Genomic DNA, 17391 nt, shown 5'->3' on the forward strand with positions numbered 1-17391 from the left:
CTCGTGCACAACAAAAAACAACAAACCGGTTGCAAGGATATCGTTCTCCATGTACACATACCAAGTCATCCAGAGCTTTTCCAAAATGTTGAGTTCTCTACCGCGGACTGTGAAGTTACTCTGCAAAGCATCGTAAACTTGAAAGATTGAACTTCCATTGCGTGCAATTGGAAGATCTATCAGACTATACGTAGTATTGAACATTGTTAGCATGATGATTTAATGAACAGTCCTCGACGTGTTTAAATATTAAGATTCTGTCGTTTAGATAAATCGTATGACGTTTTTGCACCCATGTATCACTTATGAGCTGATTCGATGCGCGACCTGTACTTGTTAAACGAATTGAACGAATGTGTGAATGATAGAGCACAGTTTTTCTCACTAGTAGAAGCACTAATTTTTTTTAGATAAACATATTATTACAAAAAGAAACACGGGCAATCGGAGCAAGCGCTTAAAGAACTCTCTGAGAGGGTAAAATGTCCGCGATCAAAGAGTCGGCAATGCCTCTCTGTTCCGCACCGCGATCAAGCTTGTATTGTTCGATATTCTCAAAGAACTTGTCGAATAAGTAAGAGGTGTCTAATGGACCACCCTTAGCCTCAGGGTGAAATTGAGTTGAAAAAACAGGTCTGGATTTGTGACGCATGCCCTCATTAGATAGATCGTTGAGATTGAGGAAGTACGGTTCCCATTCTGCAGTCAACGTCGAAGCGTCCACGGCATATCCATGATTCTGCGATGTTATATGACATTTCTTCGTAAAAAGATCTAAAGCAGGTATGTTATGCGCGCGATTTCCATACTTCAACTTAACAGTTCTTGCACCACTAGCCAAGGCTAGTAACTGATGACCTAAACAGATACCAAATATGGGCAATTGAGAATTTGAAGCCATCGTCTGCTTTAAATTGTAAACGGTTTGAGAACAGTGTGTCGGATCTCCTGGACCGTTGGATATGAAGAGTCCGTCAAACTTTCTAGATATGGATTGTATGGGGTAATCATATTGGAACACTGTCAAGGAAGCTCCTCTCTCTACGAGACTTCTCAAGATGTTTTCCTTTGCTCCACAGTCAAGCACAGCAATGTGATATCCTTTGTTATAGTACTCAGGACATCTTATATGAAAAGGAGCCCTTGTAGTAACTTGACGTACCAAATTTATAGATCCAGGATCTTCAAATGCCTCATCCTCATCAGCATCATATTCTTCCCCAATACTTATTTTCGCCAACGAAGAGCCTTTGTTTCTCAAGTAGCTCACTAGTTGACGAGTGTCAACTCCGCTTATTGCAGCAACTCCGGATCTTTGGCACCATTGTTGAAGTGACTCAACAGCGGTCCAATGAGAGTACTCTAAGGCAACATCCGCGACAACTATCCCTATGCACTGAACAAGAGGTGATTCCAAGTGCTTGAGTAAGTTAAATTGATCCTTTGCTGTCGATGAGGGGACACCATAATTTCCAATCAATGGTTGAGTGAAGCATAAAATTTGACCCTTGTAGGAAGGATCTGTCATTGATTCTGGATAGCCAACAAGTGACGTAGTAAAAACGGCCTCTCCGCTTACATTTTTGTTGGCACCAAATGAAAATCCGTTAAAAACCGGTCCATTTCGAATTTTGAGAGTTGCTCTGTCCAACAGACCGGATGCATTTGTTCTGGCAACAGTAGCCAAAAACTTGGGCTTAACGCAAACAGTATTTTGTGTGCATTTAAAAGAAAGCCTCAGATAAAACATAAGAAATGAATTAACTTGAGATCAGTATTGTTTTCGATACAAACTCAATCCAGGTGAGCCAAGTCAAGGAAGAACAAAGAGACAGAAAAAATTGCACGGTGGAAAAATGAGTCAAAAAGATAACCCACCGCGGTAGATGCCTGGTTACCTAATTTGTCGAGTGGCACGTGAGACTCTATTTGGCGCGAGAAACTTGTGAGTTTTATGTAGTTCAAACAGGCCAATTTCAATTCATCTGTAACGGTAGAATTAGCAAATCCTACTAGAAGCGCGTGAAGTCAGCCGACTATTATGGGAACGTCGATCATTGCATTATTACCATCGTCTGCTCCCTTAAATTTTACGAGAATCTGAAGTGCGTAGAGTCGTCCAACCAAACAGTTTTGAAAGCTAGGGATTAATGTGTAGTTGCCCTTGTTCTCAGTCTTAAGCGGAATGTCAAGTTCTGTAATCCATTCAGTGATCTCAGGCAGTGAGTTAAGAAGATTCCATTCGGGATCCATTAGTTCGGTGTTAGCTGCAGTTGTGATGGACTGAAAAAAGTGCTTGATAGTATCTTTCTTTACTCCTAATTTGCTCAATCCTTTCAAATATGAATATGTCCTCTCGCTTACTAGCCTACCACATTCCCTCAAGTACGCGATATGATCGTTCACAGATTGTTTCAATCTCAGGAGATTAGCATGGATCGAACTGGTATCACCTTGCAGAGTGGCAGGCTGACCAGGCGCTGTGTAAAAGAAATCATGTTCTAATGCTAACGGTAGCGGATACTCCGTCTGATATGTCCATGCAACAATATTGAGATCAATTTTACTCAAAGACGGTGGCTTCATAGATATATCAGCGGTATTGAAAAGTATCTTTAGCCTCACCTTTTCCAAAACGTTACAGTCATCACGATTATACAATTATTCTATGTTACTTGTAACGGGTTTTATTAGTGATGATGGCGTTTGCTTTCTCTCCAGTGATACGTTAAAGTCGCACCACATATCTCTTCCCTTATTGTACTTTTGGAATAGACGCGGAGATGAGTAGGGGACCAATTTGTTGGGAATATTGACCATCAACCGCACTGTTCCTATATTATGTGACGTATAGAAGAGCATCCTTCTTTTTCTCGCATATAACGAAACGGGCGTACTTGTTTGAACAGTCTTTGTTTCCCAAAGGTCCTCAGCGCCCTGATCTGAATTAGGTGAGGCATAGGACGGCCTACAAAGGCAAGAACCCCCATTTTTTTGCTTCTGTCCCTCAATTCTTGAATAAGTTATCGTGTTATTGTCGTGATATAATTCCCTTTTCGTTTCCCTCTTCATTTCTTCTATAATTCTCCAAGTAGAGCGTTGCTTCAAAGTACGATGCAATAAAGTATCAATCCCAAAAAGATTGAGTTGACTCGGAGAAAGATGTTCTTGAGCTCGAATGTAGGCCTCAATTTGAGATTTCACATTGGGGATAAAACGTACAAAGAATTGCGCCTTTTTTGATACAACATAGTTTAAATCACTGTGCGGATCTGGGTTATTAGCGTTTGTCTTTATTGGGTAATTTTGCTTGCTGTGTTGCTTATCAATAAACTTAGCTTCGATGGCGTAGGATACACTGACCTCTTCTGATAAATCTCTTAGTCTCACTGGAGATCCACGCTCACTTGAAGTCCCGTATCCAAGCGCCTTATTCACCGTAATGTCACCATTCAGAATAACGATGTTGTCCACTCCGAACGACGGTGGGGGCATGGTGTGTCGCATAACCTCGTGTGGGCAAGCATTATCTAAAAGCATCTCCGGAAACCTGAACGTTATAAATTTTTTGTAACGCTCACCTGGTTTCAAAGTTCTGTCGTCTGGCAAGCCAAGGATGCACCCGTCATATGAATCACGACTATTAGGCTCGTAATGTATGCCAGCCGAACTAGGTATTACGCCATAGTTGTAGCTGGCATTCAAGTCGAACATTTTGAGAAACTTTTTCGACACGATTTTATTTCGAGCAGGATGTTCCAGGTTATTCCCTTCGAAGAAGTGTAGGGGTGCCGTGACTGTGCCCTCAAGACTAACTGTAAAAAGACCAAAGTCAACTTTATGTACTGCAGTGTTGGTGATAATGATATATCCGTTGACTATATCACAGCAAGAGTACTCCTTCAATTTATTCTCGAGTTCATTCGGCTCATGTGGGGTGGGCACACGTTTCGTGACAAAAATTTGAATTGATAAAGGTGAATATTTTGCTACTGGTAGCCTATCAATATTATCTACCACAGACTCGCTGAGAGTATCATGTCTAGTGGATCGGGATCTTTCACAAGCCAGATATGAGTATGAGTCTCTTTGGAGAGCTTCGGTGGTGTTCAAATATTGATAACCATCGTTCTCTTCGTTCCGAGTGAACAAATAGCTCAGCTCATGAGTATTACCTTCATCGAGGCGAATAATATTGTGCAAATCATTAACGGGCAGGCATTGAGCTGGCATGGAGCGAGATTCGTGAAGTCTCTCAGGGACATATAGAGGAGGAACTCCTAGAGCAGTCTCGTCAAACTCTGTATCGCTTCTCTTGAGGATGGATTGATGAAGCTGGAAGGATGGAAGCAAGTCAAAATACTCAGTCTTCGTCTCTGATATCGAGGTGATTAGAGGAGATGAATCCTTGAAACTTTGGGCTTGTTCTCGGAGATCATCAGTAGGTTCATTACAAGCAAATTTCCATTTTCCATATGCCACTCTTGATGAGCTTTCATGTGTTCTGTGATCTAGACGAAATGGAGCTGACTCCTCATACGCAGGCGGGTCAGAGGGAAGACTTTTCAAATTGACCATTGATTATAGCATATCACACGATGCGCGATCTTTCTAAATGGGTCACTAATGAACTTCGTTGAATGAGGCGTGATTTTCATACAAACTAATGCCACCGGAGCAGTGAATCATTTTTAAACATGAGAATACACTAGGTCTCTTCTAGTATGTCTGGTATTAGCAATGTGAGAGAAAAAAATTGGGCTTCGGCCTTCACTGGAAGACAGACAAATCATAAAAAAAAGTAGGTGGGTAAATCACTCGAAAAAGAATGATCGATGAGAAATATTCAAGCAAACAAGCAATGATGCATTCCTTTTATTAGTCACAAATTATGCTAAAGAATGAAGACTGTCTCAGACTGACATGCAAATCGATATACTGTTATTGTCTCCTCCTAGAAGAATATCAGATGACCATGATCATCATTCGACAGTCGATAACGTTACCGTTATTACGTACCTGATGTTAGTGGTTACGTAAGAATGTTTAAATCAGAAGGCACTCAGTAACCACGGCCGGTCAAGGCCAAGTTATTCATCACTACGGTTGATTACAAGTCAAACCGTACAGTAGACCGTCGTGAAGTGTGGTAATTCATCATAACCTCTATCACCTTCCGTATTCATAACCTTTATACATACCGTAAGAATAAGCTCATTCTCTTCACTTATAGCTTCCATATTCTATGTAGACCATCAGATTCAGTATTGTCATCGAGAATCAGACATATGCTTGTCAATTTTGAGATTCATCCTTTAGTCCCTAACACAGAACACAAAAGCTACAGGCCAGAATATGTGCTAGAAGGCCGTTGAAGTTAGTATGGGTTTTGAAATGCAAGCGTCAGGATTGCATGAATGGTATAAATTGAGTCTGTATCAACATCGAGAAACTCGAATCTGACTCGTCATCTATAATTCTCATCACAAGAGCCAACATCATAGACATACAATACCTTGGAGTTAGTTATATGTTTGTCGCTTTGAGTATCTCAGTTCGAGCAGGTTTCTGAGGCCTGCCTTAAGCAGCTCGTTCACGTTATATCAGTGCCCAGTGCTGAGAATCATCCGAAAGATACCCAATTAGAGAACGTACCTAAATGTTAGTAAGGCCCCATTTCGATATCTCAGATATGTGCAAAACTTCTCAAACTCATGAAAGTTCGGTTGGTAATTCCAGCTTAGTTTTGTTGTCTCATCAGGTTAATGTCATATGAAGTTAGATACATACATCATCTTTGAGTTAGTATAAAACAGTTCGCATAAGAAAGTCAGTTAATTGTGTGTGATCATTCAAAGTCACAAACTCTAGTTTGTATTAATAATTCATCCTTATCTCCTTGAGATATAACAACATACAGTGGTAAATATCTCTTCCTAACAATATCAGAGCTGAAAAGCCAGGATCGAATAAAAAAGAAGAGATGAATGAAATATTTGTAGAAGTTCAAAAAATGTAGAACAGATTTTATTTGTTGAATTAAATTCTCAAAATTTTTCAGGCTGCGAACTGAGGTGCGGGTAATCCCAAATCGCGAATATTGCAGGGTACGTATCCTAAGTACTTTGCCGCCTTTTATTGGAGTCAGCAGAAGGTTCGTCAAATGCCTCACAAAATTTACGTTTCATCCCTGAGGAATCCTCGGTATTGGATGTCTCTATGAATTGTTTGAGCGCAGTCTCCAAACTTTCATTGCGAATTAATTTATCGAGATAGATATCCTCTGTATCACAATTGGGACAATGGAAATCATTATCGATCAAAATCTCTTCAAGCTCCTTCTGGCAGTAATTAAAGTTTTTAAGAGACTTGAGAGACTCTCGGTTGCGGCAGCAAGGCGTCATAACTATGGGCGGCTGTAGAACCTTTGGCTCCGAGCTCAAGGGGTTTAAGAACTCTTGTCGGTTCGATTCTTGAGCTTCTTGTGCTAGTTTTAGCTCGAACTGATTTTTAGCTATCTCTGCGGCACTCTGCTGCTTCTCTTGGAACAGAGACCACGTTTTGGAATCCGCAAAGGTCATTACGTAATCGCCTTCTTCTGTGATTTGATATGTATTCCCATCTTCATCCACCAAGTCGCCATCCTCATTTGTGTGGATACCACCTTCATTGCTCTCTGGATTCGCTAGGCGATACTCAACAGTTTCCCTGGAAATTGTCTTCATGTAGCTTTTCGGGATACCCGTGGTTCTCTTTATTTTTTTGCCTTCATAATTAGGATCCGTATTGGTTGGACAGTTCTTGATCCAGTGATCCTTTCCGCCACATCTATAGCAAACATAACCAGGTGGAGGGAGGTCCTCCATGCCAGGTTTATTGTGAACTACTCGATGAGTTGAAAGCTCTTCTTGTGTTTTTGCCCAGGCATCGTTTTGACGCTCAAGCATCAACTTAATTTTGTCCTCTTCGCTCATATTGTCATCCAAAATTAATTCCGCCCTTTCCTTATTCATGGGAGCTATCGTGGCAGGCGCTCTTGGTTTCACAAGTCTAGGTCTGCCTGTAACATATCTTGCTGCACTTTGATATCTTCCATTCAGTATAGATAGTGGGGACCGCTTAGCTAGTACGAACGTGGATCTAGGAACAACATCTTGATCGTTTTCATACTCAACTTCTGGTTGCTCCAGGTGAAATAATCTGAGAGAGAAGTCTTGACCCTGGCCAAGTTGATTCTGCATAATTATTTCATGTTTCAAGTCAAACACATTGATTCCTGTACCATCGAAGTGGATTGTTGATCGAGTTTTTTGGTGGAAGAATCGATAAAATACGGATGAAGACATCTTTGACCAACTACTGACTAGTATTTGCGTACTATAATACTTCTCTTCAGCACGTGATGACACAACAAAGGAGTAGACCTGACGTGATCCATAAGACTTAACAAATTCTCTTACGAAAATCGTTCTTCAGGCCTGGGATAATCCTTTTTCAAATAGACAAACGATATCAACCACAGCAAACCTTCTGCAGCCCTTCTTTTGTTCGTTGCGTACTCGCTCTTTTCTTGTTTTTTTTTTTTCAGTAGTCCGCACATCAGCTTGGATTTATACCACACAAGTATAATTAAAGTGAATAACACGTTGTTAGATGGGGTACACACACATCACTGGGCTTTCTTCGTCCTCCCCACAGAAACTATACGCTTACCGCTCAAGTATTCTTCAGATTGGTACCAGAACAAGGATACAAACTTAGGTCAGAATGCGGAGGTCGGCGGCTTTCTTCCTACTGACAACACCGATTCTGCAATCACCGCAATTTACTATAGGGTTCTCTCCGATTTTCGAACTATCTATTTGACACCTATCACAGAAACACACTCATCACTGTTTGCAGAACATCGCCAAATCAAAGTTGAATTGCCTAGAAAGATCTTTAACAGAAGAACTATATGCTTTCAATACACCTCACTAGCCCTGCTCAATGAACCACAGGTTGCTATAGACCTTCTTGATGAAGACTACTTGTTTATTAGTTTATTATTTCGGCTTGAAAATTTTTATGGCGGCTCCAAGAGTCGTATCTCGGTGGAGAATGTGATTGATTGGGCTCATATCTCTGTGCCTTATTCTTTTGAATTGCGCTCAGAGCCATACTATCTCACTGCTCTCGATCATGAGAACTTGATAATCACCTTGAAGGATAGTGGCCTACTACACTTCAAGAGAAAAGCTCCTCTAGGTGATTTTGAAATCTTCAATTTTTCCAATGGACCATCGGCATCTAGAAAATTATTCAACAATATCTTTCTGTCTCTGAAACTATCAACTCGTGGCAGCGATTTGAGCTCCAAGACGACGGTAGAGGTCTTGAAAGTGAACGACGACCAATTGTTGGCACTTTCTTTAGATAAATCTTTAGCGCTCTACAACATCCGCCATCATACAATCGAAAAAATTTATACCTATTTATGGGACGGGAAGGAAGCTCTGTCACCGCTGAGATATCTTCAGGATGTTACTCATTCACCCAGTGCAAGACGCTTTATTCTAAGCATGGGCTCTTCTGTCGTGTGCGAGAATGACACTAACAACAAATATGTTTCCCTCACTGTCTTGGAGATTTTGAGGGACTCTATAACTCTTTGCGACCACTTGAACTCCGTGATTCCTGTGCCTGCTGTATTCAAAGAGAAATCTAATTTGGATGGAATCGTGTACGTTGACGATGTTCTAGCCTATCTGACACGGGATGTGATTACATTGAAGGTACTTTGGCGGTGTAACTCATTCACCATTTTTTCAGATCATGAACTAGATCCTCTTACGGGTTCAACAAAATCAATAGGTTCATCAGTGGGTATCGCGGGAAGCTTATCATCGCTTAAATCGGATGATTGGGAGCCCAAGTCTCTTCCAAATCTTCTTTGGGAGTCCGGGAAGTATGATATTGATATTATCAGGTCAGCTATCCATATTTTTTTCGAGGCACCCACATGCGACGTCGCGAGGATTCAGGCTAGCGAGATTATTGCATTTACCGAGACTCGTGTCTCAACTTTGAGCGCCTCAACTGGCGTGTCCCCAAAGTCTTTATGGCTGAAGTTTCATCTCGTTTGCGAAGAACTAAGGAGAAGCGGCCAGAAGCCATTGTCCTTGCATCTCGTATCAGGCATGGTTATGTGCGCTCAGATGAACGGAATCGGCATTCATAGAAAGTCACATTTTTTCGAGGACATCTCAAGTAATTGTGCAAGCTCGACACTAAATGCCATTTTGAACGTTCTTAAAGCTAGGGTCTCTTCATCTACAATGAGACAAATACGAAAATTCTTTGAAAGTCCCAACGTTTTGTTAGAGGATAGAATATCAGACTTCGCACAATCAATATTAATGGGAAAGTTCTGCGAAGCAGAGATTGGTATGGTACTCGAAAAAATTGACACGAACGTTTTGAGCCTTATTCATCAGCTTTCAGCAAAGCCTATAATTGATGTCGAACAGGACTTTGAAAGAAGTGCCGATAATTTGTCTACCTTTTCCAAATTATACGCTATCAATACATTTCGATCGGTGATTGAGTCCCACAGATCCTTCCTTCTACATGTCGCAATACTATTTTTCATGTGTGAAATTAATAGCGAAATTGTGAATGTTTTGAGACGCATACATGATTATTTATCGAAATATAACATCTTGGAGAGAATGTTTGAAACATCCTTCTGTGACAATAATGCGCTCTCCTTAGAGAAGGATTCCATTCGAAGACTAGATCTTTCCGTATTCTGGTGGATTGTGGGAGATCGTGAGAATTTGGTAAACCGCATTAAAAAGCATGAAATGGTTGAGGCCTTTGATGTCGTGTGTCATTCTTTCCTTACGGAAGAGTTCGATATTTTGATTTCAAGCTTGATTCTTCGGCTTATAGATTGCGATGAGTGGGACTTTGCTCACGAGAATTTTGGAATGTATTTAAATGTCGCTAATCAACAGCAGAGGTATATTCGAGGTATTTTGTCATTATTTATGGGAAATTTTGAAGATTTTGGTACTTATTGTACTGACCCTGCAATTATGAGCACGTTGAGAGAATCCCGGTTTTTTTCTAGAGTTCTTCCAAATTTGAGTCCCCAGTCACGATTCAAGAGCATTTTCCATCTAGCACATGCAGAAGTTCAGAATGCAGATGAATGGTTACCTTTATACTTTCATTCCTTGTCTCAGTTATGCGTTGGCTACTCCTCAAGTGGTAGTCTTCCGTCTGTTGCCCGTCCCAAGTTTATTGCTCAAGCTGTCTTGCTTGAAAGTAATGCTGTGAAATTGTTTCATAAAAGCTCCAATCAACCGCCTTTAAAGCATCAAAAAAACCTCTTCGAGCTATCACTTAAGATAAGAAATTTCGAAGGTTCCCTCGAAGCGCTTGAGTCAATCCTGACCCAAGTGGAAAGGACTCATTTAAAAAGGCTCTTCTTTGATTTGCTTAGTTGCATCATCTCGAGCAATTCTCAAAACCTTTTATTTGAAACAAAATTATCGCGATATCTTGCAAGGCACTATAACTTGATCGACTCTACCTTATTGGAAATCGCAAATGATGATCTTGTTTTGTGGAGATCATTGAAGACTTATCAGGTCCTTTATGCATGGCGCATTCGTGGTTCGGTAGCACTTTGCAACAATTCCTTTGGAAATCTCAGGGGTGCACTCGAGTCTCTTTACATCTTTATCACACGGTTCAGAATGGAAAAGGAACTGTTTAAAAAGGTTGGCAAGGCATGGGCTGATTATAGGCGGTTTAAGCTCAAAATCTTGGAACTTTATATGATAATTATCAACGGCGTCAGATCGTTGAAGAACGAAGATGAACGTTGGATCAGAAGACAAAACGGGCAGAAATTTGAAATTGTCGATATCAACACCTTGACTTCTGAGTATCTAGGTTGGCTACAGGAGTTGGAAGATGAATTGCCAACCTCAATCGATGTTTAAGAGATCATCCTATATTCGCCTTCATATTACCGCTACCTTTTGGATGATCGTCCTTCCAATCGTCCCAATTGCGTGCATACAATTCTTCATCACTATTTTCACTGTGCTCGTCCTGCTCTTCCTTCGTATTTGTGGCATTTAACAACTTTCCGTGCATAAGTTCATACTCAAGATATTCGTCCACAGACATGCTTGGTAGTGTGTGGCTGTATCCAAAGACTGCATTTCGTATATCAGCTTTGGTTTTTGTAATTGTGAACGGCTGCAAAATCTTTCCCCCGGGCCCTATCAAGTCATTAATTCGTTTTTTCCCAGGTACCTCTTCGACACGCAAAGCCTGATCTTTCTTACTATGCATAGAAGGCGTGTAATTAGTTTGATCATGAGGTGGCATTTTTTCTAGCATGCCCATCTCCATATCAATCAGAAAAATGTTGTCTAGAGTATTTAAGACAAGAAGACGAATTTCATCAATGAAATACTCTCGTTTGATCTCTTCCACGTCACTGCCTCGTTTTGTAAAACTTTGGTCAAGGTAACGAAGTTTATCCTCCAATTCTTTTCTTCTCTTAAAATTTTTGATCTTTGCCTTCCTTCTCTCGTATGGGTTCTTCATAACTGTTGAGAGGTTTACATCCAGCAGCGAGCCATCTTTAAGGAGTTTGAGTAGTTGAACATCTTCGGAGTTCAAAACTGACCCAAAGAAAGCTAAAGTTTCCAAAAACTGAAGAAATCGCCTCCTTGCTTCGTGAAGACATTTCAATTTATACTGACGCCTAGCGTCATCATCGACTGCACGATTTAACTCCCCAAATTCTAGTCTCATGCTCACGCTCGCGATATAGTAATCTAAAGCTAGAAAGGGTATATATGAAGTAGATATTTCCTCGAAAGATTCATTGTCGCTGAAGAAGTCAAGACGCTCCACCATTGATTGGATCATGCTGAATTCCTTGTGAAGCGTACAGAGTGCATTTTGATGCTCATGTGCCTCTCTCGTTGATGAAGAGTAGGCATCCAACTCAGCAAATTTACGTTTCGCCTCTTTGAATAAGACGTTAATTGTGGGGATCAGCTCTGTCAGCATTTAGATGTAAAATCTTCTCATTCACACTTCAGCTCTGGTTTGTACAAATTAAGGACTGCTGAGAGGACTGTGCGCGCTGATGGGGTAGGCGGTCACTTCAGTAAGTGAATTCTGATCCTGTGGAAAGAGAATCTACCACGTCAATTCATGGTAAGTGAGAATAAATTTGATGGTGTTGGATTTATGAGAATAGCCCGAAAAGAATTTCTGTGATGAATCCTTAGTCGCCCCTGAGTCGATGGCTTTAACAATTGCTGTGCAATTCTGTTAGCAGAGAGTTTTTCCGTCTTATGTACAGTACTAATTGTACTTACGTGCTTACCCGGTCAAGTGAGACTTGCGTGTGCAACCCAAATGAGTATAAATATGAAGAGTTTTACTCAATTGATTAGTTAAGTTTAGCTTATATACTGTGATAGATATTACATACGTTTGTGTGTGATTTAAGTACGTCGTACATTAGGAAATACTATCCTGTTCCCAGGACAGGCTCGAACAAATTCATCAGATGTAAACATCCGTACACCAAAATATGATCTTCATGAGACACAACGCACTATCTTGTCCTCACTAATCATGAGTGCTCCAGCGTATTATGAACTTTACAGAAGAAGCACTATCGGAACTGCTCTTCTTGATGCTTTAGACATATTGGTGATTGACGGAAAAATTGAACCGCAATTAGCGAACAGCATTTTGAATAATTTCGACAGAATCATATCCGAGAATTTGAAGGCAGAACGGGGATACTGTAAATCCAAATTAACTTTCAAGGGCGATTTGCACACTTACAGATTTTGTGATGACGTATGGACGTTTATCATCAAGAATGTGCAAATTAAAATGACAGATGTTTCAAATAATGATGGTAATGATAGCGACCTTTCCATTGAGAAGTTCAAAATTGTTGCTTGCAATTCAAGAAAAGCTGGTGAGCCTTGAAGGTTTCATGGTCTTCTTAACTTAGATTCTTGCATTTGTCTTATGAGGTTTTAGCAACACCTGCGAGTTGTTAAGTGTCTACCCTTGTTTGCATTCTTTTACCCAGTAAAAAGGACATTGTGCTCGTTGAGCTTGTAATACTTTTTTACAAAAACTGCTTTGTCCCGTATATACATAGCCCGATAGCATGTTTTGTGGCCAGCTCTGAATCTGACATGAGCTCAATCCGTTTGCTACCGAGGTCTATTGGCAAATATAATGCGTAACTACCTTTATGGTCGTAAAGCAGTTGAATATCTAACGTCGGTCTTTGATTCTTAATTGAACCCCTGCTTTTCCGCCCGAATAGTATCATGCTATGGATAACAAATTTAAGTATTCATGCCCTGCTCAGCTGATGAGGGAGACCTGGTTGTACAGACGGGCCCTGCTTCTCTGGGGTTTGGATGAGACTTTTGTATACCTCATGTCTTACAATCGCTTTCTTAAACCAAAAGTATTCGCTATTTGTCTCATTAACCTGACAAATTTTCATGTACAGATGGCAGGCGAAAGAGCACCTCGACTTTATCGGATCCAGGCATTACACAATAGTAGAATAAACCGATTTGACTCCAGTCGTTCGAAGCATCATAAGCACGTCAATGTTGTGCAGGGTTGATTTTAATGTGCTTTTACAGGACGTTTACTACAGATTTAAACATAGAACTATCTGAAAACAAATCATAAACAACATATGAGCGCTATAAATTCAAAAAAAATAGAAGCAAAACAATACTAAAATTTGTACAATATGATACACATTTCATTCAAGCTCAGCTGACTGTTCAGCGAATACCGTTTATTGCCTCTTCGCATATTCAGCCTTCTCTTTCTCGTATCTCTTCTTGTCAGCTGCAGCTTTACTTTCATAAGGCTCCTTATCAGTGGGTGACATGGCCTTCCATTTGTCACCCAACATTTTACCGACTTGACCGAAAGTGATACCAGGGTTTTCAGCCCTCACAATGTCTCTGTTCTCGTTGGCAAAGAACATGTACGCTGATAATGATCTCTTTGGAGCGTTTGGGTCCTTCTTCTTCCTAGAAGACTTTTTCTTCTCTGTAGACACTGTTTGTTAGTATATTTTAATGAGCGCTATATCAAATTCATAAGGTTGTACAGCTTTCACATCAATTGAACAATGTCCTCATTTTCAATGCATCCCAGTCACAAAAGTAACGAGGAACACATACGTCTCGGAACGAAGTGTCAAGAAATAGCTAACGTAATTCAGTCAGCTTAGCATTCAAGAATTGATCTAGCTATGGAAATATTGTTGACTGAAACAACCAAGTCGCGTTGCGCGCCCAAGCATTATTAGTTACATACTTTGTTAATATGTGTGTTTAGTATGAGAAGAAATTTGGGAGGACTTTTTTCTACGTGGGAGCAATATTAACCCCCTATATATGAGAGCGTCTTTAAGGCGCGAATAGAGTGACCAATATTGCGCGGAAGTGGCGTATATATGAGCACGAATTTTAGAAGACAATGTGCAATCTTCAATGATTAGTAGCACTCAAGCACTACTTTCAACTCTGTCCTTTGTATTCGATTCATTAAAGAATCTATATGTATAAGAGATAACGAACTCAGAGAAATGTACAATTATACAATCGGATTTCGTTGAAACGACCTACGGTTCCGTCCAACGCGTATATGAGGACCCTTCTTTTTCTGCACTATCGAAAACAAATCGCACCGTTTGGGAAGCAATAGGCAGACTGCGAACACAAGCCATAAGCTGATGAGACGCCACGTATCAGTCACCCACCTCGTGTCTACAATGTTAAAATCTCTCAATTAGGGAACAAACAACATACGTTAAAACACTCTTTTCTTGATACCTTTCTTCGAGAGTGGTCTAGTACCATGAACGATACTGATTGCTGTCCTGATAATTTCCGTACTGATGGTACTGTTGATAATTCGCGAATTGTGGCATTTGCTGGGGGTAGCCAGGAACAACGTTAGGCACAGGTCCTGTTTGTGAGTTGGAAATCTGCGGTCTCTGCTGACCCTGCTGTTGTTGATTTTGTTGTTGCTGGTGTTGTTGCTGACCTTGCTGATTTTGTTGTTGTTGACCTGCTTGTTCCTGTTTGTCATTCAGGCCACCAAATTGTACAGAGCTCAGTGGAAATGGCTGAGTTGCTGGATACCCCGTGAATGGGTATCCGCCACGGGCATTAAATTGATTTGGAGCTGCATAATACTGTCCATAGTACTGATTGACTGACTGTGCATTTTGCGAATCTTGTGAAGGCGCTTCGCCGTCGCCAGCACTTGTGTTATTACCGCCACTGTTATCACTCATATGAGGCTGCATTCCATATCCACCACCTGTAGCTCCAATATTGGCGCCATTTCCATAGAACGGGGTATTGTAATAGTAATTGTAATAGTTTGGGAAGCCAAAGGGCGCTGATCCGGGGATTTGTTGTGCTTGTTGAGATAAATTTTGTTGTGCAATGGTAGATCCTTGAATTAGAGGAGACAGCCCAAAATCAGCATTGCTACCTCCATGTGACCCACTCTTGCCGTGAACTGAAGCATTCATAGTGTTATGATAGTAAGCCGGAGAAATTGATCCAACACCTGCCTGTGCAAATGCAGCGGAGTAATCGTAGCCAGGATATGCAAACTGACCGGGAATATTACCCGCAGCAGCCTGTTGAGGATACTGCTGTTGCATTTGCTGATACTGCGATTGAAATTCCTGGCCCTGCGGAGCATTCTTCTGTTGCTGGTGGTGTTGCTGCTGCGGGTAATTTTGCTGACCTTGCCCAGAATGATGTTGCTCATGTTGTCCTTGCAGTTGTTGAGCTTGCGATATTTGGTCTACCAGCTGCGTCGGCTTTGACTGCTGCACCTGTTGGGCGTGTTGATTTTGGATTTGTGTATACTGATTGATCGTTTCGGAACCTCTAACAGAGTCTTGAGGATCATGGTACATTTGCTCATCGACCGCCTGTTGTGGTTTGATTGATTCAGATGCCAAACTGTTCAGGGCCGTGTTCTCTTCACGCTCCACGTTCGCATCCTTTGATCCTAAAGTCAAGGAGCCAAAAGAAACACCAATGTTACTAACCTCTTGGGGCAAGATCACTTCTGACTCTTTTACAGTGGTGGTGCTATCCTTGGTATGATAATCGCTCACATTAGGCTTTGTTATTGGCTCCAAAGTTGTTTCGTCGGATTTTGATGAGTCTGGTGCCTGCGCTTTTATCGGAAGAACATTACTCTTTTGATCCAGAACACTCTTAGGAGCAGAGGTCTCATACGAAACGTCTTTTCTTGGCTGTGGTTTTGACTTGGGTTTGATAGCAGAAGCCCATGATGTCAGTGAGGTTGGTGTTTGTTCTTTTGTGTGCTCCTCGTTACTACCGGAGTCCGTATGCCTTTTTGAGTCAGCCTGGAAATCAGATTCGCGCTTCAGTGTATATTTTCTCTCCTGCGACTCTGTTTCACCAATCGCCTCGGTAACAGATGAAGGGGTTGTCCCTGACTTCGCTTTTGATTCCTTGCCAAGAGTTGCGGCCCAAGAATTCAGCTGGATCTTTTGAGCTCCCTCTGTATTATTGGATCTACTAGTAGACAATTTCCCACTTTCGATACTCAAAGACTTGCTGGCGGAAGAGGATGACGCAGAGTCTTTCCTTGGAGTGTGCGCCGCTTTCTTATCTCTCCTCTTATCAACCTTTACTTTGTCTTTTTTTTGCAGCTTGAAGCCTTGGTCGTGATTTTGTGAACTTGTCGTTGGAGTTACAGAATCGTGTGATTCCTCCCTTTTCTTGGGTTTCGTATCCTTTTTGATAGGTTCCCATTTCGCAACTTTATTGTTCACAATTGAGTCGATTACGAACTCCACGTCGTTGTTGTGCTCGATTAATAGAGTAGCCAAGTCGTCAGTCTCCCAATCAGGGAACATTTCATTCAAGGTCTGTAAATCAGTTGATTTAGAAGCCACATTTGTGTGACCGCTGGCCCTCTTGGGGTGGTTCTTGTTTGCTTTTCGTTGTGACATATTTATCTTGAAATCTCGCACCTAACTCTAAATCAAAATCAAGGAAGTATGTTGTGCTGACACTATTATGCAATCTTGGAGTTGATCAAATGACAGAAAGAGAAGCTTGTGGATTCGCTTTCGAAGACAAGACAAAAACTTTCGCTTTATCGATCGATACGTGAAACAGTTATGAGGTCGCAATTATACCAATTTGGGGGGGTCAGATCTCAAAATGTACCCTAGGTGCTTAGAGTCCCTTTTTTTTTTTTTTTTTCAGTGACCAGAAGACGCTGTGAGTTGTCGACTTCATGGTGAATACA

The 17391-nt window shown here is 41.1% G+C and overlaps 7 protein-coding genes across 7 annotated transcripts; 2 read left to right on the plus strand and 5 right to left on the minus strand. All coding sequences in view use genetic code 12, as the record gives it.

Moving 5' to 3' along the window:
* Positions 1-457: 457 nt before the first annotated feature.
* On the minus strand, positions 458-1528 carry CPA1 (carbamoyl-phosphate synthase (glutamine-hydrolyzing) CPA1; the record flags this gene model as incomplete). The annotated part of the gene is made up of 1 exon (XM_029037252.2): positions 458-1528. The coding sequence occupies one exon, from the start codon at positions 1526-1528 to the stop codon at positions 458-460; it is 1071 nt and encodes a 356-aa protein (XP_028888308.2).
* A 500-nt stretch (positions 1529-2028) lies between these two features.
* On the minus strand, positions 2029-4578 carry CJI96_0004018 (ubiquitin-ubiquitin ligase; the record flags this gene model as incomplete). The annotated part of the gene is made up of 2 exons (XM_054702156.1): positions 2029-2613; positions 3223-4578. The coding sequence occupies 2 exons, from the start codon at positions 4576-4578 to the stop codon at positions 2029-2031; spliced, it is 1941 nt and encodes a 646-aa protein (XP_054558131.1).
* A 1538-nt stretch (positions 4579-6116) lies between these two features.
* On the minus strand, positions 6117-7241 carry CJI96_0004019 (cleavage polyadenylation factor subunit MPE1; the record flags this gene model as incomplete). The annotated part of the gene is made up of 1 exon (XM_029037254.2): positions 6117-7241. The coding sequence occupies one exon, from the start codon at positions 7239-7241 to the stop codon at positions 6117-6119; it is 1125 nt and encodes a 374-aa protein (XP_028888310.1).
* Positions 7242-8561: 1320 nt separating this feature from the next.
* Positions 8562-10994, plus strand: CJI96_0004020 (uncharacterized protein; the record flags this gene model as incomplete). The annotated part of the gene is made up of 1 exon (XM_029037255.2): positions 8562-10994. The coding sequence occupies one exon, from the start codon at positions 8562-8564 to the stop codon at positions 10992-10994; it is 2433 nt and encodes an 810-aa protein (XP_028888311.2).
* Positions 10995-10998: 4 nt separating this feature from the next.
* On the minus strand, positions 10999-12081 carry CJI96_0004021 (uncharacterized protein; the record flags this gene model as incomplete). The annotated part of the gene is made up of 1 exon (XM_029037256.1): positions 10999-12081. The coding sequence occupies one exon, from the start codon at positions 12079-12081 to the stop codon at positions 10999-11001; it is 1083 nt and encodes a 360-aa protein (XP_028888312.1).
* A 576-nt stretch (positions 12082-12657) lies between these two features.
* On the plus strand, positions 12658-13023 carry TOA2 (transcription initiation factor IIA subunit gamma; the record flags this gene model as incomplete). Its single annotated transcript, XM_029037257.1, has 1 exon — positions 12658-13023. One exon carries the CDS (start codon positions 12658-12660, stop codon positions 13021-13023), a length of 366 nt encoding a protein of 121 aa, XP_028888313.1.
* A 1002-nt stretch (positions 13024-14025) lies between these two features.
* Positions 14026-17089, minus strand: CJI96_0004023 (DNA damage-responsive RNA polymerase-degradation factor DEF1; the record flags this gene model as incomplete). Its single annotated transcript, XM_054702157.1, has 3 exons — positions 14026-14133; positions 14395-14444; positions 14944-17089. The coding sequence occupies 3 exons, from the start codon at positions 17087-17089 to the stop codon at positions 14026-14028; spliced, it is 2304 nt and encodes a 767-aa protein (XP_054558132.1).
* Positions 17090-17391: the final 302 nt, after the last annotated feature.

This window comes from Candidozyma auris, chromosome 4, assembly GCF_003013715.1.
Source record: "Candidozyma auris chromosome 4, complete sequence".
Classification (NCBI taxonomy): Eukaryota; Fungi; Ascomycota; class Pichiomycetes; order Serinales; family Metschnikowiaceae; genus Candidozyma; species Candidozyma auris.